The following is a 26171-nucleotide window of genomic DNA, read 5'->3' as shown; positions in this document are numbered from 1 at the left end:
TACAGGGATACCTTCCAACTCTAAAATCCCATGAATCTAGGAAGTAATTGCCATTTAATTCAGCGGGCCGTACCTCGAGGGCAAATATTATAGCACTGCTCTGCATAGTGACAATTTTATAGTACTTCGGGAGTGGCGATAGCGGAGTTTCAGAGGGTGAAAAAACAGTCATCATGACAACCCGATGAATTAAACAAGCCCGTAGGTTACAAACAACGGAGAACTAGAGCTGTCACTCTTTTAGCAAACACGCATCACTTTCCCGCTTAAAGAGCCCAATCTATACAGAACACCCGCCAAGAAAAGCCGAGAGCGCCTTTTAATAACAACTCCGGATAATTCCATTTCCAGTCCCATTTCACGGTGCAAGGAAAGCGCCACCCACGGCCCGGCTGCGCATGCCTTCATGCGAACTTCCCGGTCCACGCCTCTTACCTGCGTCAGTCTGGAACGTTCGCAAGCAAGCCGGGCGGAGGAAGGCTGCGCGGCGTCTGCCGTCGCCCGGGCAACGACGGACGTCACCGGGTTCCCGGCCTCTGCATTGGCTGGGAGGGTTCGAGCTCGCCGGAGAAAGGCGGAAGCGGAAGCCGCACGTGGAGCCGGCGAGGGAGCTTGTCGCAGTTTCTGGAAACTTCTGCCCATTGTCACATTTCAGCCTCCTCGCCGGAGGCAGAGATTTTCGCGCGCAGGCAGGAAGGCAGGCAGGGCGCGGCTTTGGCTGCGGCTGGGCGAGGGTTGCACCTGCAGCGGGACAGAGCCGAGCGGCGAGCGGATCCACACCTTCCCCAGCAGCGTCCGGCGCAGGGAGCCCCGCCATGGCCGTGGTGGGCTTTGACTTGGGCTCGCAGAGCTGCTACGTGGCGGTGGCCAGAGCCGGGGGTATAGAGACCGTGGCCAACGAGTTCAGTGACCGGTGCACCCCGTGAGTAACAGATCCGGAGGGTGGGGTGTGGGGGGTGTCGCAGGCAGGCAGGCAGGCAGGCGAGATCTCCCTGTCAAAGGGCCCGGGGCAGAAAGAGGGTCGCCCTCCCTGCCATGAAGGGAGAGAAGATTGCGGGCTTTGCAAATGCAGGCGTGCGATGCACCTGTGTCAAACTGAAGGCGACAATGCCGGCATCTGATGGAAGTGATCCTCTGCATCTTTGCTCTCACGCAAACCCCCGTTGAGTGTATATAGGGCTTACTCGGTAGTAAGTAGCGATCAAGTAACAGCCTTTAATAATAATAATAATAATATAATAATAATAATAATAATAATATAATAGGCTTGGTGGTTACCCACGCACGATGAAGGCAGACATCCGCTGGCCGCCTTTTTTTTTTTTACATCCCCAATTCCAACCACGGAGACATCAGTGGCATTTACTTGCAAGTAAGCACGTTTCCTTGTAAATGAGACCCGTTGAGTTTAGCGGTGGTTGCTCTCAAGTAACTGTGCCCAGGGCTGCAGCTCTTTCTTAGAAGCGGATCCAGCTGTGTTGAATTAAATGGGGGGGGGAGGGCTAGGAGTGATATTTAATTCTTTCCAAGATATGTGAGCTGCCCAGAACGTGACAAACGGTTCTTATTTCACACGTGTTTGTATATATCCCACTCGGAAAGCTCAGTTTTGTTGCATTCCTCTCACACTTGCCGCTTCCGACATCTCATGCATGGAAATTTAAGAGTGCGTTATAGAAGCAAATGAACTCTCACGCTTCCCTTAGCCTGTGGTGGGCGTGTATATAGGGAGAAGATGTTGAGTATTGCCTTTTTCTTAGATTCTTGATTGAAGAGGGAGGGGCAGAGATGATGCTGCAGTGCCTCTTCACAATCTGTGTCCCCTTCACTCCCTATCCCCAAGCAGTTTCCACCTACTTAGTGCTTAGGCGCTAAGGAAGTGGGAGAGGGAGAGTGACGATGCAGTGGAAAGAAGAGCTTGCTGGATCCTGTGCAGCTATGGGGAGATGGACTAATACTCAGGAAGCTTAGACCAGGATCTAGAAGCTTCTGGAGTTTTCTCTCCTCCAGATAGAGACAGAGGATGCAAGCAAGTGAATAAACTGTATTTTCTGCCTATCTCAGTAGGGTGGAGCACCAACCCAGAGTGGGGCTTTGAGATAAAGGTTAGACTGGTAAACTCTAGAAAGTTGAGATGCCATAGGGATGGGAGACCATGGACAAGCGCCCATTTCCACACCCAAAGCTGCCTAAGTGAAAGCTTATGCATTGTTAATCTTTTAATGCCATAAAAACACTGTTGTCTTGCATTCATCAAAATGATTTCATTTAACCTCCCGTTTGCTAGTAAAATGGAATTATTGTGTTGCGAAATGATGCATATCTAAAAAGTGTGTCACCAACATGAAAAGTTTGGAAAGTTCTGCTTTAAAGCCATTTTTGTACCACACCTTTCCCCAGAAGTTCAGGATTCCATTATAGGGGGTATACAATTGTTCATAAAAGCTATTTGTAAATAAACAACATTTTTATTTAAATTGCAATCCCTAGAATGTATTGCATCTGAGTGGAATATGTCCTGCCTTCTCTGTTGGAAGCAATATGTCTCTGAATGTCAGGTGGTGAGAGCACTGTTGCACTCAGATCTTGCATGTGGACTTCATAACAAGCATTTAGCTGATCACTGTGAAACAGAGAACAAAAAAGTGATCAAGATTGAACTTTGGTCTGATCCAGCAGAGTGTATTCCACAATTTGTGTAGAACTTGGCATATTCCCCAACTTCTCTTCTTCCCCTCCCTGTTTGCTTCTGAGAGCAAATTCCCTAGTTTAGCCATACATCATGTGAAGAAGTACTTTCTTTTGTCTGCCCTGAATCATCCGACATCCATCTTCATTGGATGTGCACAAGTTCTAATGCTCAGGACCACAATACCTCAAGGACCGCCTCTTCCCATATGAACCAACCTGGACCCTGCATTCATCGTTTGAGGCTCTTCTTTGTGTGCCTCTTGTGGAGGTCCAGAGGGTGGCAACACAAGAACTGCCTTTTCTTCAGTGGCTTGTGTTTTTATATTGTAAATCACCTTGTAATCCTTGAATGGAGCATGGTGTAGAATTTTAATAAATAATAATTATAATAAGTTATCAGACAGCGAGAAAAACTTTTCTCTATCCACTTTCTCAATGCAATCCTATCATTTGGTCTTTTGTTTGCCTGTTATCTAAAGGCCCAAATGCTGCAATCTTTCCGCATAGATAAGTTGCTTCATCCCTTTGATTATTGTGGTTGCCCTTTTCAGAAACCTTTCCACCTCTACAATAACCTTTTTGCAGCGAGGCTAGCAGAAATGTACACAGTTTTCACAGATGCCACACACTGGGTCAACATCTGCGTTGAGCTATGTGGTATGATCCAAAGGTCTCATTCCTGGTCATTCACTGTCCGTTCACACCACACAAGCATACTGTATGTAAAAAAAATTTAAAATTGGCCCCAACATGCATCACTTTGCACTTGTTTATACAAGCTATACAGCAGGCATAGGCAAACTCCGGCCCTCCAGATGTTTGGGACTACAATTCCCATCATCCCTGACCCCTGGTCCTGTTAGCTAGGGATCATGGGATTTGTAGTCCCAAACTTCTGGAGGGCCGGAGTTTGCCTGTGCCTGCTATACAGCATCATATCTTTGAGACAGAGGCTCAGTTCCAATGCCTTTGTTGACTTGGCACAAGCCCCAGACCCCCTGTCTTGTGTTTATCAGAGCAGTGGAGTATCTGATGTATTGTGCTGTATTTTTAATACCTTGCCTCAAAAAGGTATTTCCCTGTTATTTATTTTCATAGAAAATCACTCAGTTGCCCAGTTCAAGCATAGCGATCCTAATCTCTAAAACTATCATTTATTGGACTGATCAGAAGTGATGTAGGAAGTGTTCTTTCCTTGTCAGTATCCCAGTTTAGAGGGAGCTCTTGATGCACAATTCCCTCAATTTGGGTGATGTGGAAAGCAGTCATGTAAGAAACCTTCATTTAAGTCAGGTGCTCAAGGGAAGAAGGGGTGAGGATGGAAAGGTCATTCCCAATCCGATAGATCTTGGTTTATCAGACTAGGATCACTTGTGTATGAATTGTACAACTATGTTTGACAAGGGTAATTTTTTAAGACGTTGCAAGTGTAATTACTTCCTTTAGACCAGACCCCCTCAAAGGGTCAACTACAACCCCCAGATTCCCAACTTTCATTTTAAAAAAGCAGTAGCAAGTTTTCAGCACTTTTAGAACCCAAGGTGTGAGGCAAAAATGTACAGACACCATTCTTCTCAGTTTTGTGCAAAAGTAGCCTGCTTTCAGAATGTGCTTGTTGGTTTAAAAAGGATGGTGAACCCTGCTTTGTAGTTTTACAAAAATAACTTTACAATGTATCTTTTTTTTTTAAAAAAATTATTTTTTAAAAAAACAATCCTGATATCATCACATGGTTTCTTTCCCCAACCTTGTTTTGCTGCTTAGCTCAGTTGGTTAGAGCAGGGGTTGGCAACCTAAGGCCTATGGGCCAAAAGCGGCCCATGGGGGTTGTTTAACTGGCCCATGGACCCCTGCTGCCCGATCAGTCAGCTGCTGTGTCCTAAACTGGCGCAGAGCAGAGTCCATATTCCGCGATGCTGGCTGGCTTCCCATTGGCTGCAGGAAGCTCCTGCAGTCAATGGGAAGCTGTGCATGCCTCTTCCACGCCGGAAATAGCGCTTGCGCGCGCACACACACACTGGCCCACCATGGCGTCTGCAAGACCATGAACTGGCCCAAACCACAAAAACTTTGCCAACCCCTGGGTTAGAGCATGATGTTGATAATGCCAAGGCCATGGGTTTGAAACCTGTATGGGTGCATATTCCTGCATTTCAGGCGGTTCAAGTAGATGACCCGTGGGCATGGAAGCTCAGAGCGCAATGGCATCAGGACAGAATAAAGTTTCACTGCCCATTATGGAGGGAATGAATTGCTGTTTTCATAATACCTGTTACCGTCCTTTGCCTTGCAGAGAGCTCCACTGTCCTGAGTTTTGTTTCCACTCTGACTAAATTACCAGTTTTGTACAGCTCTTCCTTTCATAACAAGCTGAGGGGGTGGCTCAGGGATTTCCTTCAAGCAGTCTTGACCCCCTGACCAATTGACCTGTGATTCAAGATCAAATGTGGAAAATTCCAGCCCTTGCATATTTTAAATTATCAGCACTGTCAGCTCTTAAATGTGCCATATGGTGCAGTTCTATTGGGACTTAGGTCATTTTGACACATTTACCTGCAGCAGCAAATATGCAAATCTTTGTAGAAATGAAGTATTTCTATAGTTTTGGGCAGAAATTACTTTTTTAGTATCTTCACTGTGCTGACACAGGCAGTCATGAACTGATGCTGTTGTAATGCACTGCTTTAAAAATGCTGTTTCCTGGCCACATCCACACCACCCATTTAAAGCACTGCTATACCACTTTAACAGTTATAATAATAATTTATTATTTGTACCCCATCCATCTGGCTGGGTTTCCCCAGCCACTCTGGCCGGCTCCCAACAGAGTCCCTGGGAGATGCCTCACAGAGCTACAATTCCCAGCACCCTCCACAAACTACGGTACCCATGGTTCTTTGGGGGAAGCCGTGACTGCCAGAGAGCACTTTAAATGTAAGGTGCAGAAGGAAACGTTTGCAAGTGCACGTTTTTAGATTCATCGAAGGATATCAGAGAAGCCCACCAGCCTCTCAACCAATGGCAATTTACTGTGTATATTATAATCACTGGTGGATTACTTTCTTTTCAGATCGGTGGTGTCGTTTGGGTCCAAGAACAGGGCAATTGGAGTGTCTGCTAAGAACCAAGTGAGTCATTTTCTGAATAACAGCAAGGGAAATTACACTGGGAAATTAGTAAAGTGGCTGTTTTGAAAATAAGACACTGGGAATAGGAAAAAAAAAAATTACCCATGCTGCTTCTCAGAATGTAGGTTGCTGAAATTATACTAATAACTGCTGCTAGACCTGTCAGATGGGGAGAGGACTATTACACTCATGCTCTGCTTAGAGATTTCCAAAGGCATCGGGTTGGCCACTGTGAAAACAGGATGCTAGGCTAGATGCTGGACTTTTTCCTAATCCAGTAGATCTTTTCTCATGTTCCTATACTGGGCAGAGAAGCAAATGCTGAATGTAGCCCTTCAAGCAGCTGTTTTCTATACTGCTTGGGCTTTGCAATGACCCAGAAACTCATCAGATGGCGCAATGGCCTGTCCCCCTTTGGCTGCTGCTTTCTAAAGTACCAGGTAAACAGATGGTGCTACATATATTATTCATCTGCCCATCAAAGCGAAATCTGAATTGTAGATGGAGGCCACTCACCTATCAAACATCATGACCTGCAGGGATTGGGGTCGGGGGCAGTGGCAGTGGAAGGGGTGTGTGGTCCGCCCCAGGCGTCAACGTGGTATAGTGGTTAAGAGCGGTGGACTCGTAATCTGGTGAACTTGGTTCGCTTCCCCACTCCTCCACATGCAGCTGCTGAGTGATCTTGGGCTAGTCACACTTCTCTGAAGTCTCTCAGCCTCCCTCACCTCACAGAGTGTTTGTTGTGGGGGAGGAAGGGGAAGGAGAATGTTAGCCGCTTTGAGACTCCTTAAGGGGGGTGAAAGGCAGGATATCAAGTCAAAACTCTTCTTCTTCATCATCTTCATCACTGAGGGGGTTTGTGAAAAAATGACAAAAATGAGATTTTAAAAATAATAATTAAAAAATGGGCTCATGAAACTTTTTAGTTCAGTCACCAAACGTAATGAAATGCGGCTGGCACTGGGTGCCACACCGCAGGGGCCGGCACTTACCTGGGAGTGACGTGGTGGCTTGGGCACTTGCAGGCTCCGCGCTGTCTGAAACAGCAGCGTGGGGCTTGCATCTGCCCACTGCTTCTCACTTGGCCGCCCTACAGCTGAGGGGGAGGCGGCAGAGAGGCACCATGCAGCATGCCTTGCCCCCATGGGTGGCTCGCCCCACCCCTGGCTGCAGGACGCGTGCGCTGCACTGGTAACCTGAGCGGCTAGCTACGCTGCTGCTTAGGGGTCTGCTTCACCAGAATGTTCCTCACAAGGAAGCACATTGGTGGATCAAAACCCAGCAAGGCTGAGCCCCACTGCCAGGATCAAACATGATGTTGGGTCAATTGATTGACAGGTGGGGTTGGTTGGGGGAAATATCCCCTCAGGTCAAATTGGACCCTCTGGCAAGCCAAGATGAGCCCACTGCTGGACATTCCCTATCCCTCTTCTAGCATGACCTCATTCTCTTCAACATGAAACTGCTGAGGGAGCTCATCCAGAGTTTTGGAGTGCATTGTCCAAGTGTGGCAGTGGATATGTTTTTCCTTGGGTTGCGTACCAGATGGGATCCAATAAACCGAAGCTCAATCCTGACAAGACTGAGGCACTGTTAGTGTGTGATCCCCTGTTCTTGATGGGGCTACATTCCCTCCAAAGTAGCAGGCGCATAGCTGGACTGTTGCTTGAGGCTGCACCCCTCTCTGAACAGAAACAGCCTCATTTCAGTTATCCTTTCTCTGGTAGCCTCTAGGTTAGATTATTTTAATGCCATATACACGGGGCTTCCTTTGAAGTTGATTCAGAAACTGCAACTGGTGCAGAATTCGAGAGCCAGATGACTGACGTTAAGATGGTCTGAGCATATAAAATCAATTCTGTCACCAATTTTGTTTCTGTGCTCAGTTCAAAGTGCTGGTTTTGACCCATAGACCCTTATGTGGCTTAACCCCCAATACCTCAAGGACAGTCTCTCCCCACATGGACCAACCTGGATCCTGTGCTCACCATCCATGTGCCCCCTCCAAGGGAGGAGCAGACAGTGTTGACACAAGAACAGACCCTCTTCAGGGAGGCCTACCTTGCGCTTTCATAACTTACCTTTAGGCACCAGGAAAAAGTGTTTCTACCAGGCTATTGATTTTTCATTATCTCTGGCTTCTTCCTTCAGTGGGTGGTATGTTTTAGTCCTCCCTTTAAAAATATGAATGAATTACAGATTTTACTCTGCTTTAGTTTTATGCTAGTTTTAATGCTATATTTTTAATGTTGCAAGATGCTTTGAGTTACTTTAAAAAATAATACTAATGAGTTAAATAAATTATTGTGTCCCTCCCACCTGTAAAAGTTGGCCCGCAAGAAGGAGCCAGTTAGAAAAGGTTGCCCACCCCAGCTTTAACTAGTAATGATAAATGAAACTTGAAGCAATAAACAGAACTTGAAACATGCCTATACTTGAAATATGCCTTTGCTGACAATAGATCTCAGTTTGCTTCTGGCATCTTCTTTGACAAGATGGCCAGTCATCAGGGTTTTCTCTCTCCACCCCCTCCATTTGCAGTTAATTACCCATGCAAAGAACACGGTGTTTAACTTCAAGAGATTCCACGGCCGTACATGTAACGATCCTTTTATCCAGAAGGAGAAAGAGCACTTGAGCTACTCTGTTGTTCCAATGAAAAATGGAAATGTTGGAATAAAGGTAAGACGAATTCATCGCTTCTATGGTTTTACTTTTTTTTTTTTTTTGTCAATCTCCTTTCATAAGATAAATGGGAGTACATCACACTATGCTAACCTTGACAAGGCAAGACAAACCATGACCTTTGGTTTGATGGTAATGTCAAGTCAGGGGTAGAGAATCTCTGGCCTGCTCACCTCATTAGGTCTTCTAGGCGTCTCCATTTGGCCCAGCCATGTCTGCCCATCTTATACTTGATGTCACGAAGGAGGTAAAGGGGTTTGTAGGCACCACCAGTCAGCTGTAATGTGTTATCTGAATTGGATAAACTGTGGTTAAGCTTTAATGTGTGTTTTGTTTGGAACAAACCAACCTCACATCATAATTATGAAGCTGGCTTATTTCAGCAAAACATTGTTAAGGTTTACCACTGTTAGGGTTTGGATGAAATACCAAGCTATGGACCCCTGACCATTAGGTCCAGTCGTGGCCGACTCTGGGGTTGTGGCACTCATTTCGCTTTATTGGCTGAGGGAGCCAGTGTACAGCTTCCGGGTCATGTGGCCAGCATGACTAAGCCGCTTCTGGTGAACCAGAGCAGCGCACGGAAACGCCGTTTACCTTCCCGCCGGAGCAGTACCTATTTATCTACTTGCACTTTGATGTGCTTTCGAACTGCTAGGTTGGCAGGAGCAGGGACCAAGCAACGGGAGCTCACCCCATTGCGGGGATTCGAACCACCGACCTTCTGATCGGCAAGTCCTAGGCTCTGTGGTTTAACCCACAGTGCCACCCGCGTCCCTTAAGCTGTGCTTAATTGAAAGCAAAAGCTTCTCATGGCCGCACTGGAGGGGAGCAAGGCTCCCTGCTACTCATGTCCTGATTAACCACAGTTTATCTTTACACCTGAATGTGGTTGTTGTGGCTTTCCCCCCGCCCCTCATACTTCAGCCTTTTCCTCAGATCTTGGCTTCCTGTCAGTTTTCTCACATTCTTGGGGCATGTGTGTGGCTCATTTACACAGACTGGCTGATGCTCATCCACAGCTAGCTGTGACTTTCAGATATGCAATGGGAAATGTTTTTGGAAATCATTGTTTTGTAGAACGAATGTTTGGTGATTAGAATCTAATAATAATAGTGGACTGACCTGGTTGGAATTGCTGCAATAGTTGCTTTACTCTTTTTTCGTTTCTTCAGGTTATGTACATGTACGAGGAGCATTTATTTAGTGTGGAGCAGATAACAGCTATGCTGCTGACGAAACTGAAGGAGACGGCAGAGAATAACCTCAAAAAGCCCGTCTCAGATTGCGTTATTTCAGTAAGTAGCTCCATTTAACCTTGGGTTTGTATTTGTCTCCTCTTGTGCTGACCCTGTAGAAGCTTTTCAATATTTTGTTGTGCAGGCATCTAAGCAACTTCGAATATTGAATATAACTGGACCCAGTGGATGGTGTGGGGGTATCTGATGCTGCAGCATCGGTGAAGCTAAGCAGGTGGAGAACAAAACAGAAACCTCGATGGGAATCCTCTGGGACACCCACGTAAATGTGGAGATATTGTTAAGATGTGAAAAGAAAACATTGTATTCGGTTACTTATAAATCTATAAGAGTAATACAGTGGTACCTCTGGATGCGAATGGGATGCGTTCCGGAACCCCGTTCGCATCCTGAGCAGAACACAGTCTGCATCTGCGTGGGTTGCGATTCGTCGCTTCTGCGCTTACGTGTGACGTCATTTTGAGCGTCTGCGCGTGCGCGAGCGACAAAACCCGGAAATAACCTGTTCCGTTACTTCTGGGTCGCTGCAGAACGCAACCAGAAAACGCTCAACCTGAAGCGTATTTAACCCGAGGTATGACTGTATATGAGTGTAATTGAAATAGGCAACAGATAATGACAAATACTAATAGCACATATAACATGTATTAGTGCAAAGTGGTGTGAAATACTGTGGGCAGTATCCAACGTTCCTTTTCTGCCAATGCAAGGGACTTCCACTTGTGGAATTAAACATCCCCTCCTCTCCTCTTCCCTGCACCCCCCCTTGCACCCTCAAAATCAGCTATATTGGAGTAGGAGGTACTTCTGAAGCAGTTTGGGGACAGGCCTGGAGGAGAAGAGGAGGGGAGAATTCCGTTGTACAAGGTGAGTTCTGCTTGTGGAGCATTGGATACAACCAAGACATAAGGAAATCATACAGTAATCATATACACAATGATTATGAATTCCTAAGTTAATATAAGGCTTTTAATTAATTATACATTCACATGGATAGATGGCAAAAAATGGAATTAATTCTACAGCATAAACCACCAACGTGTGTTTTAAAATTGGGTGGCTTATGTTGCAGACTTAAAGGGAACTGATTTTTGCCAGCTTTCCATGAATTTGTAATTATGCAAACGTATTATGTAAATGTATTATATTGCATGTTGCTACAGTGTGCCATTCCTTTTAAAATAACTGCAGAAGTGTGAGAATATGCATTTTAAAACATTTATATCCCGTCCTATTGTGTGCTAACTTTTATTTGCTTGGTATTTATGTACTTAAGCATAGGTTGGGGTGAAGTGTTTTTTGTTTTTGTTTGGTAATACTGTATTTATTCTGTGTTTGCTAAATTGTTGGCTTTCATTATTTTGAATTTACTGACGTGTTTTGTATCTTGTATATTTGTGTTTCCAATGTTCTCTATTTTGATGTTTTGAATGTGTGCTGTAATACACTATGGGCACAGCTAGTTGAGGAAAAGTCACATCTTAGTAAAATCAATCAGTCTTCTCAACATGTTACTCAATGCAATGTCCTTGCTGAAATCTGAGTCAGGGTTGCACTGGGGCGGCGAATGAGAGGCCAACTTAGTAGCCAGGGCTGAAACAATGTGCCTTTAAATTACTGCAAAAGAAGCCCAGAGAGATTGTATTTCAAAAACAAATTAGCAGGACTTTTGGTAACCCTCCATACCTCTATGTGATCGCTTCCCTTAGGTTCCGTCTTTCTTCACTGATCCTGAAAGGAGGTCTCTGCTAGATGCTGCGCAGGTTGTGGGCTTGAATTGTATCAGGCTCATGAATGATATGACAGCAGGTGGGCCAATGAAGTTTACTTCCTGTTTGCGTAGAACAAAGTGTCTCTTCTCACGATTATAGCCACGCCTACCGTCGATGCGAAAGCATATTGTGAAAATGTGCTGTCCGGGCATGTAAATTTTCCCAGCAGATGTGTAAGCTCAGAAAACTGCTTCTGGAGTTCATAAGGGCATTAGGTGTCAGCTTGTTAACCAATTTATCAAGGCCGCATGGTTGGGGATGGTGAAGGGAAAAGGCAGACTGCAACTATTCTCCATCTTTTCTGCTACATTTCTGAGTAAGCGAACTTTGCTGTCTCAAGTGTATGCCAGGGTTGAATGCAGCGTCACCTCCCCAGCTGGAAGTGCCATTGACTTTCTAGCTATTGTAAGCGGCTTTGACTTTACATCAACGGTTTGTCTTTTCCCAGTGGCCCTGAACTACGGGATTTACAAGCAGGACCTTCCAGCTCCAGAAGAGAAACCACGATTGGTGGTGTTCATAGATATGGGCTACTCGGCATTTCAAGTCTCCGCCTGCGCTTTTAACAAGGGTAAAGTGAAGGTAGGCAGAGCCCGAGGGGCTGATAGGAGCAGACCTGTTGGCAAACTCATTTCTGGGAATGTGGATGCACAACAGCAAAAACTGGAAAGGCGAGGAGAAAAGCTCTGTGCAGAGTGTTGCAAACAGGACAGAAAGCAAGCAGCGTGTGGTCAACTGGGGCCAGAGGTCTGAGTGGTTCAGCTAGGAGTGGTGCATCAGGCAGGGCTAAGCTGCAGCAGGAGCTTCCTGGCTGCAGTGCTGCTGCTACTTCCCACAAAGAGGAGAGGGAGGTGACAAGTGAGGTCAGGGCTGCATCTGTATCCATGTAATGTGAACAATGGGATAAATAACACAATGCTTAGTCTCATGTCTTGAGGAGCACACCGCCCATATCTGGATGTTCTGAGATAAGAGACCAGGTGCACTGGGTTACCATAGCAACAGAGGTCGGGTGTGTGACTGCTGAGTCATTCACCCTCCCATTGGCTCAGGGATGTAGAGATATAGGTATAGTAGTCTCTGGGTCATTGCCTTCATTGGGTCCAATTAAATCGGGTGCTGTCCTGGTCTGACTCTGAATCTGTGTGTCAGGAAAAGGCTATGGGTTTTACACAGCAGCATTGGCTAGCAGGAAAACCCTGAAGATGCTACTGAGGCTCTGCATACTCGGACGATACATCACACGGGTTGCGGTGTGGTGAACTACCAATTGGCTTGCACAAGTCGCTAACAGTGGGCGTGTTGACGGGAGTGCCAGATGGGCTCTGTTGGTGTACCTGCACAACTCCAACCTCCCTCTCTCCCAGGGAATGGCAGTGGCATCACTGATGGGCTATTTATTGCTACAGTTCCACCCCATCTGGTGATCCACTCCTGTCCTTTCCATTCATCCTTCCGCCAAGTTACCTGTCCCCAGTGTTCAGCATGATGTGGCCAATGAGCACACTCCACTCCCATTGGACAGTCCTGGGGTTCCCTCCGCCTCTTTGCTTTAGTTGTGCTTCTGTAAATTTTGTGGGTCTTTTGTGTATCTGTATTGTGGTATCGTTTCGGCCACATGAGCAACTGCACTCACACCGGAACTTCGGAAATAGACAGAATGACGGAATCTTACCCATGAATTATGCCTGCTTGATTTGAGTATGTTCTGCCAAGCTGGCCCTAAACTGGTACTGCCTGTGTTGATTTAGCATGCACTGGGAGCTCTGTGTATGTTTGTACATGGATGTCAATGTTATGATTAAACAATGCTGGTTGGTAGCGCCGTTTGCTTAGCCTTCGTATCAATAGTCATTTCATTCCAGGTTTGAATGACGGTGCTATGTAGGGCAGCTAACATTGCCTTCTTTTCTTCCAACCAGGTGCTTGGCACAGCTTTTGATCCTTTTCTGGGCGGAAAAAGCTTTGATGAAAAACTAGTGGATCACTTCTGTGCTGAAATAAAAGCCAAGTACAAACTGGACCCCAAATCTAAAGTACGGGCCCTTCTTCGTTTATACCAGGAGTGTGAGAAGCTGAAAAAACTAATGAGCTCAAACAGCACAGATATCCCACTTAATATTGAATGCTTTATGAATGATATAGACGTGTCTGGAAAGATGAATAGGTGAGAGATCCCTCTGATGCGGTTCAATTGTACTGGAAAGAATAGATTGCATGGAAACCTTTGAATAAAAAGACAAACAAGAGAAGGTTTATACTTCATAGGAAGCATGTTGATATAGCTCTACATTACCGTTCTGTCGCCGCAAGGATTTCTGCTTGCCCTGTGGGGCGTTCTTCCCCTCTGCTCCCCCTGCACACACCCTAAATCTGTCCTAGGGGTTCCCCCAACCCCCTGGAGCAGATTTGGGGAAGGTGCAGGGTGCACACAGTGGCAGGAAGAGGAGAGGAAATTGTGCAAGCGGAAGTCTTCACACTTACAGGATGCGGTAGCTGAAGGCCATCCTTTGTAAAATGTGTGAAGTAGCCCTTTCTAGGCATGCCCAGGAGCTACTAATGGAGGCACCAGTGAACTGTCCTTATCCTTGTCTTGACCGGGCACAGGAGTGTCGTGCCCAGCAAGGTGGAGTGCAGTGCTAGCTTCCTGGCAATGGTTTTGCTTACCGAGGAGGAGAGAAGTTTGTGGGGGTGCTAGCGCAACTTCACTGCGCAACTCCAGCCTCCTTGCCCCACCCTTCCTCCTGCTAAGTGGAAGTAACTGTCATTAAGTCTAAACTTAACAGTAGCACCTCTGTCTTTCTTCCCTTTCAAGTGAAAGCTCTGAACACTCTGTCTCCAGCCACAATATGTCAATGTGCGTTTGCCATCAAACACCTGCTTTGGGGGAGCTCCTTCCTTTCCATTTTGTCCCTAGTTCACGGGTGCGGAAGAAAGGCATTCTCTCGCTTTTGAACCGACCGAAGCGATCAGGGTTGAGCAATCTCCATAGACCGCCTTGGCTGAACTCCAAGGAAGCCTCAGCCCTCGGTTTCTCTTTGTGTTTTGCCTGCCTAGATCCCAGTTTGAGGAAATGTGTGCTGACCTCTTGCAAAAAATAGAGCTTCCCCTTCGTTCCTTGATGGACCAGACTCAGCTCAAAGTGGAGGATGTGCATGCTGTGGAAATTGTCGGCGGAGCCACACGCATGCCAGCTGTCAAAGAGAAGATCGGGAAGTTCTTCGGCATGGACGTGAGCACCACACTGAACGCCGATGAAGCTGTCGCAAGAGGCTGTGCCTTGCAGGTGTGTGGGGCAACACCCTCCCTCCTTCCGGGAGATGGGTCTCTTGGCTTCAGCTGGTCCACACTTTGGGGGTGCCTTTGGAAGGGAGCATTTCTGCTGGAGAAGTGGCGGGTGGCTTTAACCCATCCAGCGTCAATCTGCTCTAAAACTCCCCCACCCTGCCAGCAGCTTTCCCTCCACAGGTTAAAAACAAGTACTTCTTAATTATATGTATGCTTCCAAAACAAGTCTTGATATCATGTTGAATCTGTCTGGATATATGTACCTGGCAACTGATTTTAGTGTTGTCTGGTTTCATTTGAATGATGTAATTCTGTTTCCTTTAATGGTCACCCATTTTCTCACTTGTAAATGGGCACGCATCTCAAGTGATGTGAGTTTCCCAGGGAAAAAAATCCCTATGCAAATTAGCCTCATTGGGAAACTTGTCGCTCCTATCTTTAGTAAATGAAACTTCAAATGTTTGACGCTTCCAAGCTTGCGTTACGTGGCATTTGTGGTTGGCATCCATTTATTGTTTTCTTGAGCTTGCAAAAGGAAAAATTTTATGTGGAAAAACTAAAAAAGTCCTGGGAAATTTTTTCCCCATCCTACCTCACTGGTTATCCTCGAGTTGTATGGCAAATCTGTAGCTTCTGAATTACCGTACTACCTCATGAGTATATTTATTGTTTATTTAATGCTATTTATAGACCGCTTTTCAGGCAGACCTCAGGGAGTAATTTTCATGAGATTGACACAAAAATAAGCATTACTTTTTATTTCTGAAAAAAAAAGTTCAAATAAAATGAAACAGGTGACTTTTTTGTGTAGAAGATGCTGTTTCTACTTCTGTCCTCGAGATAAGCTGGTCCTTTTTTTTGTTATATAATAGCTTAATTCCAGGTAACATGTCTCACTAGGATTACATCGTAAATTGGTTTTGCTGTTACAACTTCTGCACACGAAGATGCTTCCCTGTCTCTGATGTTTAGTCACTTCTGTTTGGCTAAACCAGTAGCACATCCCATTGTTTCTTCCTCACATCTTGCTTTCTCTGAGCTAATGGATAGACTTTAACTGGGGGGGAGGTTTCTAATTCCATCTTTTTATCTCTTAGTGTGCAATTCTGTCTCCAGCTTTTAAAGTTCGAGAATTCTCCATCACTGAATCCGTTCCGTTCCCAATATCACTGCTGTGGAGCACAGAGTCTGAAGATACTGATGGGTAAGAAACCACCCCCCCACCCCCCAAAAATCCTCTTCTTGCACAACTGACCTCCTAATGTTAACGTGCAACTCCGGTTGGGGCTAGCCAGCTGCACAATTGGGGCCTGTGTACCTTGGATTTTACAGATAAGACCTCATTGTATGTTGTACCCCACATGGGTACAACTGGGGATGTAGAAGGCAGGGCAGCTCTGTTGGGATTTGGGAAGCGCTGTACCTCATTGATAGAGCATCTGCGTTTTGTGCGGAAGGTCTTCTGTTCAGTCTTCAGGTAGGGCTGGGAGAGATACTGTCTGAAACTCTGGAGAGCTTCTGCTGGTCAGTAGACAGGGTTGAGTTAGATGGACCAGTGGTCTGACTCTGTATAAGGCAGCTTCCTATGTTCCTGGATAGGAAGATATACTTTAGATGATATTGGTGAGAGAGGTAATCTGGCCCAATCAAGTCCTGAAATAAATAGCTCCTAGATATTAAAGTCTTACATGCAATACACATTTTACAGCAGGTCAGATGTGGTGGGCCAGTTGCAATCTACTGTAAGGTTGGCTTCAAAATAATACAGATGTCTAACTTGTTCTCCCTCTCTTTTGTTTTGACTAGAATTCATGAAGTGTTCAGCAGGCATCATGCAGCACCTTTTTCCAAAGTCTTGACTTTTTACAGAAAGGGCCCGTTTGAACTCCAAGCTTTCTATTCTGATCCTGGTGGCACCCCCTACCCTGAGAAAATGATTGGTAAGTGAATGTTCCCTTCTCAGCCAATATACCGGTTGCTGGAAAACACAGAAGGGCAGAGGGCTCTTGTGGCTGAATCCTGCATCTGGTTGGTCACTCTGGATCCTGGACTAGATAGATCCTGGACTAGATAGGCCACTGGCCTGATCCACCAAGTTCTTAAGATTTCAATCCTTGGCAGTGTTTAGCAGTATATAATTGGCATTGCTGGTCTGATAATGGCCTGGTACACATATAATGTTAAACTCTGGTTAATATGACTGTGCAATTGCTGTGTCATGATAGAAAGACAAAATCAGAGCCTCACTTGGCATTACTTGCAGTTTCCCGCCAAACCAACCATGACTGGAAACCAAGATTTGTTCTTGGCTTATTGTTCATCATTTGTTTGGCTGAAACAAACCACCAGCCCTGGTTTGCATGTAGCACCAAGCCTTGCTCTGGCTTGTTTGCTCCTTAGCATGGCAACAGCAGGAGTGGGAAACAATTGAAGTGAGACCTTTTCAGCAACATGTGCCAACATGCCGGTTTACATTAAACCATTTTTAACTATGGTTTAATGCTTTGTACAAACCAGGGCATTGGCAGATTTGTATCTTTGCACTACATGCAGAGTGGGCTGTGTGGTATACTGCAGAAATGTTGCACGAAGTTCCTTTTAAAAAAAAAGAAAGAAAGAAAAAGTAGCACTGGGGTTCATATCTGTCAACTTTTCCCTTTTTTAAAAGGAAATTCCCTTATTCCAAATAGGATTCCTTGCAAGAAAAGGGAAAAGTTGACAGCTATGCAGACTAGTATTTTTTTTAACATTGCAGTGCCAACTGGTTGTGTCAGTTTTCTTGAAACAATAACAATAATTGCAATGGCGTTTCAAGCCCATTCATTTCATTGGATCTAGTAATGTTGGCTTCAACTATTAAGCATTAAAAGTCATAGACAGTTTGAAAAATTTTCCATCCTTTTTCAGTCTTGCGTCTCTCGATAGTTGAGTGCCTTCTAGAAATGGCATGGTTTGGGGGATAATTTACGACTCCCGTGCTTAACTTTGGGACCACTCTCTTGTTTAAAGGCAAATACGTTATCCAGAATATCGCAGCCCAGAATGATGGGGAGAAAACTAAAGTCAAGGTCAAAGTTCGCATCAATACTCATGGCATATTTAGTGTCTCTACTGCGTCTATGGTGGAGCAGATGAAAGAGGAAGAGAATGAAAATCACAGTGTTGAGGCTGTAGTAGATGCTCAGAATCAAAAACCTTCAGAGGAGGACATGAATGTAAGTTGGTTTCTTCACCTGGAATACACAGCCATCCTTCAGTGGTAGGGCACATTTCCATGCAGAAGGGCTGGGGTTCAGTCCCTGACACCCCCAATTAAATAGCTCAGATAGCTGTTCCCTTTGTGTGACCCTGGAGAACCATTGCCAGTCAGAAGAGATGATATATAAGGCAGATTCCTATGTACGTCTGGTTGGAATACTTTATAATTACTTAAGAGGAAAGAAGCTTTTTATTGTTCTATTTTCTTTTTCTATAAGATGGGAAGGGAGGTAATTCTACAGCCTAATGGGGAGAATTAGGCTGTGTAAACACTGTACCTTTAAAGCGCACACACACAAACACACACCCTGAGAATGCTGGGCACTGTAGTTTAAGGGTTCCTTGGAATTTTAACTATGTGAGAAGTGGGAAAGAATGTCGTTCAAAGGTATAATGTGTATGCAGCCATAGAAATGGTGTGGAATGCCTTCCATCAGCTTCGGCTGGTGGCCCAGCTGTGTCCCCTAACTACTGTTGCCTACGCTCTAGTAACCTCTAGGTTAGATTACTGCAATGTGTTATATGTAGGGCTGCCTTTGAAGATGGTTCAGAAACTTCAGCCTGTGCGGAACGTGGCAGGCAGGTTACTCACAGGGACAAGATGGTTTGAGCCTATTACACCAATCCTGGCCCAACGATACCAGCTGCCAGTTAGTTTTGGGCCCAATTCAAAGCGCTGCTTTTGACCTAGAAAAGCCTTAAATGACTCAGAACCACAATATCTCAAGAGCCACCTCTCCCCGTATGACACTGCGATCATCACCTGAGGCCCCTCTTTGTGTGCTGCCTCCTGAAGAGATCCAGAAGACAGCAACACAAGAATGGGCCTTTTCCGTGATGGGTCCCTAGTTGTCGAACGCTCTTCCCAGGAAGGTTCACCTGGCAGCTTCATTATTTACCTTTCGGCTCCAGGAGAAAATGTTTCTCTACAACCAGGCCTTTGGGCTGATGAACATTCTATGGCCTTTTAAATACGTTTGTGTATTGCATGTTCTCATTTTGAATTATGCTGTGAACTGCCCTGTGATCTTTGGATGAAGGGCGATATACAAATTCAGTAACTAATATATTCATATTAATAATTATTATAAATTGTGATATAGTACACAATTCACCTATCAGAGTATATCATCTCTTTGGAGTTGTTCTAATAATTGGGATGGCTACTTGGATTTGAATTTCCATCAGGCTCAGTCAGGGATGCTGGGCATTTTAGTGTAACAACATCTGGACGACTGCAAATGATTTATCTCTGGCAAAATGCTTATTTGTGATGTACTCACAAGTGACAAATGTACATAATAATAATAATAGTAATAATATCATATGATGCTTTGGAAAGCTTCTTGCGGTATCTTGTTTACAGCCTGTGTGTTATCGAGCATTAAATTTGTTGTAGATTCTTACTGAATCCATGTACATGTCCTGTTCACATCATTTGTGCCTGGGCTCCCATTTCAGAACTTTATCCAGCAGGGCAATCATGAGGCTGGAGCTCAGTCCCAGGTACAAACAGATGGTCTGCAGACGTCACAGTCTCCCCCTTCTCCTGAGACTCCCTCTGAAGAAAACAAAATCCCAGATGCCAGAAAAGTGAGTGACCCTTTAATGCCTTCCGCCGAAGGAAAAGTAGAAATTCAATTAACTCGGTATAAAAGTAATCTCCCATCAAAAGACTATAAGCAACCTGGTGCTCCTGGCAACGTGTGTTGGCAGGATCAAGGTCGCTTGAGATTGCGCGAGAACTTTAAAAACAGACTTTCTGAGAAACGCCTGCCAATCCGGGATGTGTCAATGTTCTTTCTCTGCTGTCCGCCCCAGGGAAACGAAAAGAAGAACGACCAGCCTCCCGAAGCGAAAAAGCCCAAGATGAAAGTGAAAAATGTCGAGCTGCCTATTGAGGCGAACTTGGTTTGGCAGCTCGGAAGAGACCTGCTCAACATGTACATTGAAACGGAGGTGTGTGAAATGAGGGCACTGTATATACAGATAGCGGTCACAACCTCCAAATGGTAGACCTTAGGTTGCTAAGATGTCACCACCCACGCACGGAGTGGGGAGGAATTATTGGCATGCTCAAAGAAACCTAAGAGGGCAAAATCCTTCAACAACCCTGTGAGGGCTATACATGCTCAGTGGGCACCATAGCGAGGGTGGTGGTGGTGGTGGAATGGGCACTGGCCAGAAGTACTCCACACATCTTTTTGTTGTTGCAGGTCCCACTTGTCTTAAATCTCAGGTCCCATCTGCATTATACGTTTAAGGCTCAGTCATACCACTTTGCCCCCCCCCCCAAATCTTGGGAATTGTTGTTTGTTAAGGATTCTGAGAGCTGCTGGGAAACCCCTATTCCCCCTCACAGAGCTCCAAATTCTCAGAGTGGCTTTAGCAATCAGTCCCTCTTCCCAGGGAACTCTGAGAATTGTAGCTCTGTGTGGGGGAATAGGAGTCTCCCAACAACTCGCTTAACAAACTCTTCTCTTTCTCCCCCCCCCCAATCCCCACTTTCCCACCTTTTTCTCTCTTTCACCATTTCTTTCTAATAGAAATGCTTGCAAAAAAATATTAATATTATATTGGTGGCTATTTAAAAAATGTGAATAAAAGCTTTACAGTACTGCGTTTGTTTCACTAATATTTACAGTATTGTAAACAAAGTCTTTGAAGGGCCTTTGTGTTTTGTTTCACCAACTATAGTTACCTGGGCTTCAGAATCTGATGATTTAATGTAATTGTTTTTGTTAATCAAATAGGGCAAGATGATTATGCAAGACAAACTGGAGAAGGAAAGGAATGATGCAAAGAATGCGGTTGAAGAATATGTTTATGATTTCAGAGACAAGTTATCCGGACCATATGAGAAATTTGTCTGTGAGCAGGTACTTACTTCATTTATTCAGCATATTTCTGTACCACCCTTAATGAAGAACGCCTCTAAGATAGTTAGCAAAATGTAAGTTGAATACTGTAGATATTCATCAAACAGTGGTTTCAAATATTTAGCGTATCGTAACGCCTATCCCAACTAGTTTTCAAAATATTATAAATTCCACAAACGGGGTGGATTTCAGCAGCTCTTGGTACATTTGACTGTAAAAGTAAGAAGCAGATTAGTTGGTACCAGTATCAACACGTGTAAAATTATTTCTAGGAAGCTTTTTGATAGTTGCTTTGTCAGAGCTTCCCTCAAATTCAAGGTGGTTGATTTTTAAATCTTGGCAATCAAAATCTCCTTTCTTTATGTTGGCTGCCACGAAAGCAAGGTGAGGAAACTCTTCAAATCCAAGGGCTGCCTTCTGTCTTGGGGGGGGGGCAGTATATGCCCAATGGTGGTTGGGGGAGGCAACAGATATCCCCACATGACAGCCACCATTTTTCCAGCCCCCCGCCCCCATGTTTCTCCATCCAGGCAAGCAAGGGGCATTATTGTAGTTCATTGAGCACAGGCACTCAGAGGGTGTGGCATGGCTCATGGGAGGGGGGCTTGGGGAGAGTTGTGCGCATCAGAGAGAGGGGCCTGCTGGGTTGCATTCAGCCCCTGGGTCTGCTCTGGAGCATCAAGAGTTTAAGGTGGTGCAGATGGGGCTTAAAGGCCCAATAGGGAAAGGAGATCAGCAATTGGAGGCCAACCCAGTCTTTAAGGAATGGTCCCTAGCAGGACTCTGGTTATGAATGTAGAACCTAGTGAGGTAGGGACATGGAGTGTTAATCCACTTGTGGGGTGAAAGGGGCTTGGCCCACCACTCTCCATTCCGTCTAGAGCTGTGGTTCCCAATGTGGAGCATGCCCCACAGGGGGGCAGTTTGAAAGCTTGTTTAGACCAAGTTAATGGCCTTTAAGGCTTCCTCCACGTGAATAGGAGTTCACTTTTTGAATAATCTGAATTATATGTCATTGGGGGGAGGGGGGCATCAGGATTTTAGAGATGCTTAGGTGGGGCAGGGCCAAAAAAAGGTTGGGAAACGCTGGTCTAGAGAGCCAGTGTGGTGTAGTGGTTAAGAGCAGTGGGCTTGTAATCTGGTGAACCGGGTTCGCTTCCCCGCTCCTCCACATGCAGCTGCTGGGTGACCTTGGGCTAGTCACACTTCTTTGAAGTCTCTCAGCCCCACTCACCTCACAGAGTGTTTGTTGTGGGGGAGGAAGGGAAAGGAGAATGTTAGCCGCTTTGAGACTCCTTCGGGTAGTGATAAAGCGGGATATCAAATCCAAACTCTTCTATTGAACCTCAGAGGATCTTTTTGCCTTGAGAAGTCATTCGCTGTATTGTGTCAAGCCTTTCCCCAGATACATGGCGTGTGAGCTGGCTTCCACATTCACTGGAAAACCTCTTAAGTTTTCCCAGAACACTTAGGACTCCATTGTTAGGTTTCCCTCGGAGCTCCTTTTTCTCCTCCTCAACAATCCGTCAAGATTGTGTGGCTTTATTTTGCACCAGTTAACATTTTGACTTGTTTTGTAAAGTTTCCCCGGTAGCAGGGGGGTGGGTTGGCGCAATCTTGAAAACGTATTCTTGGGACTTTTGCTTAGGATCGCCACCGCTTCTCCGCGCTGCTGTCAGAGGTAGAGGACTGGCTATACGAGGAAGGAGAGGACCAACCTAAACAGGTCTATATGGACAAACTGGCTGAGTTAAAGGTATGGTTACTTTCATAATGTAGGTTCAGGGGTCAGAACAATCTTTGCAACTATGTAAAGCTCAGTACAGCCTCCCATGTATTCTTCTGCTGTAGATTTTATCAATGGGTTACAGCAGGTAATTTTTTCAGACCCAGGCCCCACTTTTAACCCAAACATGCATTTGGGGAACTATGTTTTAATCTTTTACCATATATTTGCATGGTGGTTGTCCCAGCCCACCAGTTGAAAACCCAGTTTATTAGAGAAAGTATAATTTATCCCATTATGAGGGGGTGTTCTGGTCAATCCTTAAGAGACCATATGAATATCTTCCTGGGTTCAGGGGCTGTCTAATAATTCTATTACTGGGATAGGTGGTGGCAATATATCTGAACATTGGAACATGCATTCACTCATTTTATTTGTAAATTTGCTTTTACACACACACAAAAATCCTGCTCAAAGCGGCTTACAACAAAGAAGCAAGGATGCATTTCAACCAAACACTACAAAAACAATTTCATAATAACATAGCCAATCAAAAAATATAATAACCAAAAAAACACATTTCAATAGCATGCATCTCTCAGACCTGCTTTGATTAATTCATCACTATTCGCCTTTACAGCTGGTCCTCCTGCGGCTGTGATTTCTGTATTACTTTATATTTCGCCATTTATTTAATGGTTAGTCAACCGTAATAAACATTTGATTTATTGCTTTTTTTTGTAGGGGGGGGGGTTAGAAGAGACTTTAGGGGGCAGGAAGATCCAGTGCAAGGGGCCAAAGACCTTTTCATAGGCGTTTTAGGTGGTAGATAAGCCATCTAAATGTTTCCTTGAACGTATGGTGAATCATTCTGGTCTCTCTAGAAATTTGGGACTCCCATTGAAGCAAGGTATCAAGAAGCAGAGGAACGACCAAGGTTGCTGGATGAGTTGCAGCATAAAGCGCAAAACTATGCCAAGATTACGGATGAATACAGGAAGAAGGTGTGTGTGATATCACTGAGAGCAAATTTGATGTGTTGTTGCTACTTGTTCAGTTGATTTATATCCCGCTTTTTGACTAGTCTTCAAAGCAGCTAATAACTTAGAATTATAAATATGTTTGTAAAAATGTACATCCACAAAGCTGGATGCAAGAATTAAAAGTTGCAATACACAACAATTAAGATGTAGATTAAAACATTTTAAAAATAAGATATTAGAGCAGCATTTATGGTGCTGAAATAAAACCATTTTAGCCTGCCATCTGAAACTTAGTTTGAATGGCGGCTGCCTGATATCTAATAAGAGAAAGTTGGGCCCACAACTGATGGGAGTTGTAGTCCAAAACATTTGGGGAAACCTCTGAGATACTTTTCTCATATGGTGATTTTCATTCAGCCACTAGCCCAGCAAAAACTGCAAAGTTGAAGACAACAAACCAGTCTTCCACATTAATAATATATTTGATTTTATTTGGTAATGGCCACAAATTCAGTATGGTTTTAAGGCCAGATAAGCATTTTTATTTAATTTCCATGTCCCATCAAAATTTTCCAGCTTCACGAAGACATCGCGTTTTGTCATAAAGCAAATTCCCCATATCTTCCTTCCAAAACTGTCATTATCACAAACTAATTTTAGTGCAATACGAATTCCTTTTTATTTGGGAGATAATTAATCTTAAACGTTTCCTCCCAGCAGAATTATTCCGCTCTTAGTTTAGGGGTTGGCAACCTTTAGGCAAAACAATAGCTGACAGCCGCATCAGACGTTCAGCTTCCAAAAAGTGTTTGAAAACCGGAACACTTACTTTCGAGTTCTTGGTGTTTGGGAACCAAGGTTCATAACTGACATCCTAGGTTAAGTATCAGATATAGGATATTACTTGTTCATCAGCTTGAGGATGCCAGGGAAAACATAATCTCCAATGTACTGCATTATTCTGTGTTTCAGGATGAGAAGTACCTCCATATTGACGAAACTGAGATCAACAAAGTAGAAAAATGTGTCCGTGACACAATGGAATGGCTACACAACATTCGGAATGCCCAAGCAAAGCAAAGTCTAGATCAGGATCCTGTCGTGTGTGTGAGTGAGATCAAAGGAAAGCTGAGGGTAAGTGTTAATCATGGCACAGAAACACTTTCTGATGGTTCACCTCCCAGGATAGATGAGTGTAGGTGAAGTTCATTTTGAAGACAAAGGGGCAGAGCAGGGTGAACTAATGCAGGCATAGATGTTGAGATATTACAGGGCTGGGGCCTTCCAGACGTCGCTGGATTACGTCCCTGGCTATTGGCCAACAGAATCACGAGGGCCATAGGTTCCCATTGCTGGTACATGGCATAGGATTAAAGATACATCCTTTCCTCTCTGCACTTATTGGCTGCCACTTCTGGGAGTGGGAAGGTTTTGAGCATGGTGACATCTTTGATGCACGGCTGCATATTTCTGCCATCAGCCAGGTTATCGCAGTAAATTAGTTTCTGGCCTAAACAGAGCGGTTGCTTTTCAAGCACGTCAGGTTGACTGAGCTAAAATAAGGCAGTAGTTTATACGTATTGGTCAACTGCATCAATATAATTTGTTGTTGTTTTATTTTCTGTTTCAGGAGCTGCACAGCTTGTGTGAGCCCATTGTAACCCAACCCAAGCCAAAGGTAGACTCTCCCAAACAGGAAGCGCCACCAGAACCATCGCCTAATCATAAAAACGAAGAGCTGGAAGAGATTAAGAACATTGAGACAGTGCAGCAAAATGGCGACTGTCACATAAACGAGAGTCCAGTTAACATGGACCTCGACTAGACCCAATGCATTTCATTGAGCAGTTTCATCATGAGAAAAGACTTCAGGTGTATTATGCGATATGGGGGGAATGTAATGTTTGAGGGGAGGTATTTATAATTTGTTTTAAAGAGTTTTGAGTTCTGTTATATTATTTGGGGAACGAATATATTGAAACGGTAGAAGTTGAGATCATGATAATCCTAAAAGGAAAATTGCCTTGGTAACTTTCAGATTCCTGTGGAATTGTGAACACTTAACAAAATCTTCTGTGCGGGAATTTAACCTTTTGTAATCAGTTAAGGCTACTTAATATCAAGGGAATGTTACAAAAGGTATTGCTCCTTTTGAAAGGGTTGCAGCTAGAGCTTTTGTAGACACCAAGGTAGTTTTTCCTTTCTTCTCCATTTTTGATACGTTTCTTCCACTGGCAAAAGACATTCAGTCAAAGGCATACACAAAAACCAAAACTTAAAAGAAAATGTTCTTTGTACCCATTGTCCATAATATTTGCTAGACTAAAAAATTAGAAGGAATATGTGAAGCAGCATGCAGAATTGCTTAAGTTCAGTCTCTTGCTCAACAAGTCGCTTTCATGTGTGAAAAAACTGAATGAAGGTTAAACTGATCCTGTTGTAAGTTCTTGTGGTGCCTTTAGTGAGCTTTAATAAAGTTCATTGAAATGGTGTGGTTCT

General features: G+C 44.6%; 1 protein-coding gene across 1 annotated transcript; it reads left to right on the top strand.

The window, feature by feature from the left end:
* The first annotated feature begins 581 nt into the window (after positions 1-581).
* On the top strand, positions 582-26162 carry HSPH1 (heat shock protein family H (Hsp110) member 1). Its single transcript, XM_053386007.1, has 18 exons — positions 582-922; positions 5762-5819; positions 8364-8504; positions 9683-9805; positions 11476-11575; positions 11987-12120; positions 13461-13705; positions 14596-14824; positions 15924-16030; positions 16633-16766; positions 17836-18041; positions 19546-19677; positions 19906-20043; positions 20838-20963; positions 22612-22719; positions 23574-23693; positions 24645-24806; positions 25303-26162. Exons 1-18 carry the CDS (start codon positions 816-818, stop codon positions 25495-25497), a joined length of 2565 nt encoding a protein of 854 aa, XP_053241982.1. The 5' UTR covers positions 582-815; the 3' UTR covers positions 25498-26162.
* The last annotated feature ends 9 nt before the right edge of the window (positions 26163-26171 follow it).

Source organism: Podarcis raffonei, chromosome 4 (genome assembly GCF_027172205.1).
Source record: "Podarcis raffonei isolate rPodRaf1 chromosome 4, rPodRaf1.pri, whole genome shotgun sequence".
NCBI lineage: Eukaryota > Metazoa > Chordata > Lepidosauria > Squamata > Lacertidae > Podarcis > Podarcis raffonei.
This window is presented reverse-complemented; position numbering and strand designations above follow the sequence as displayed.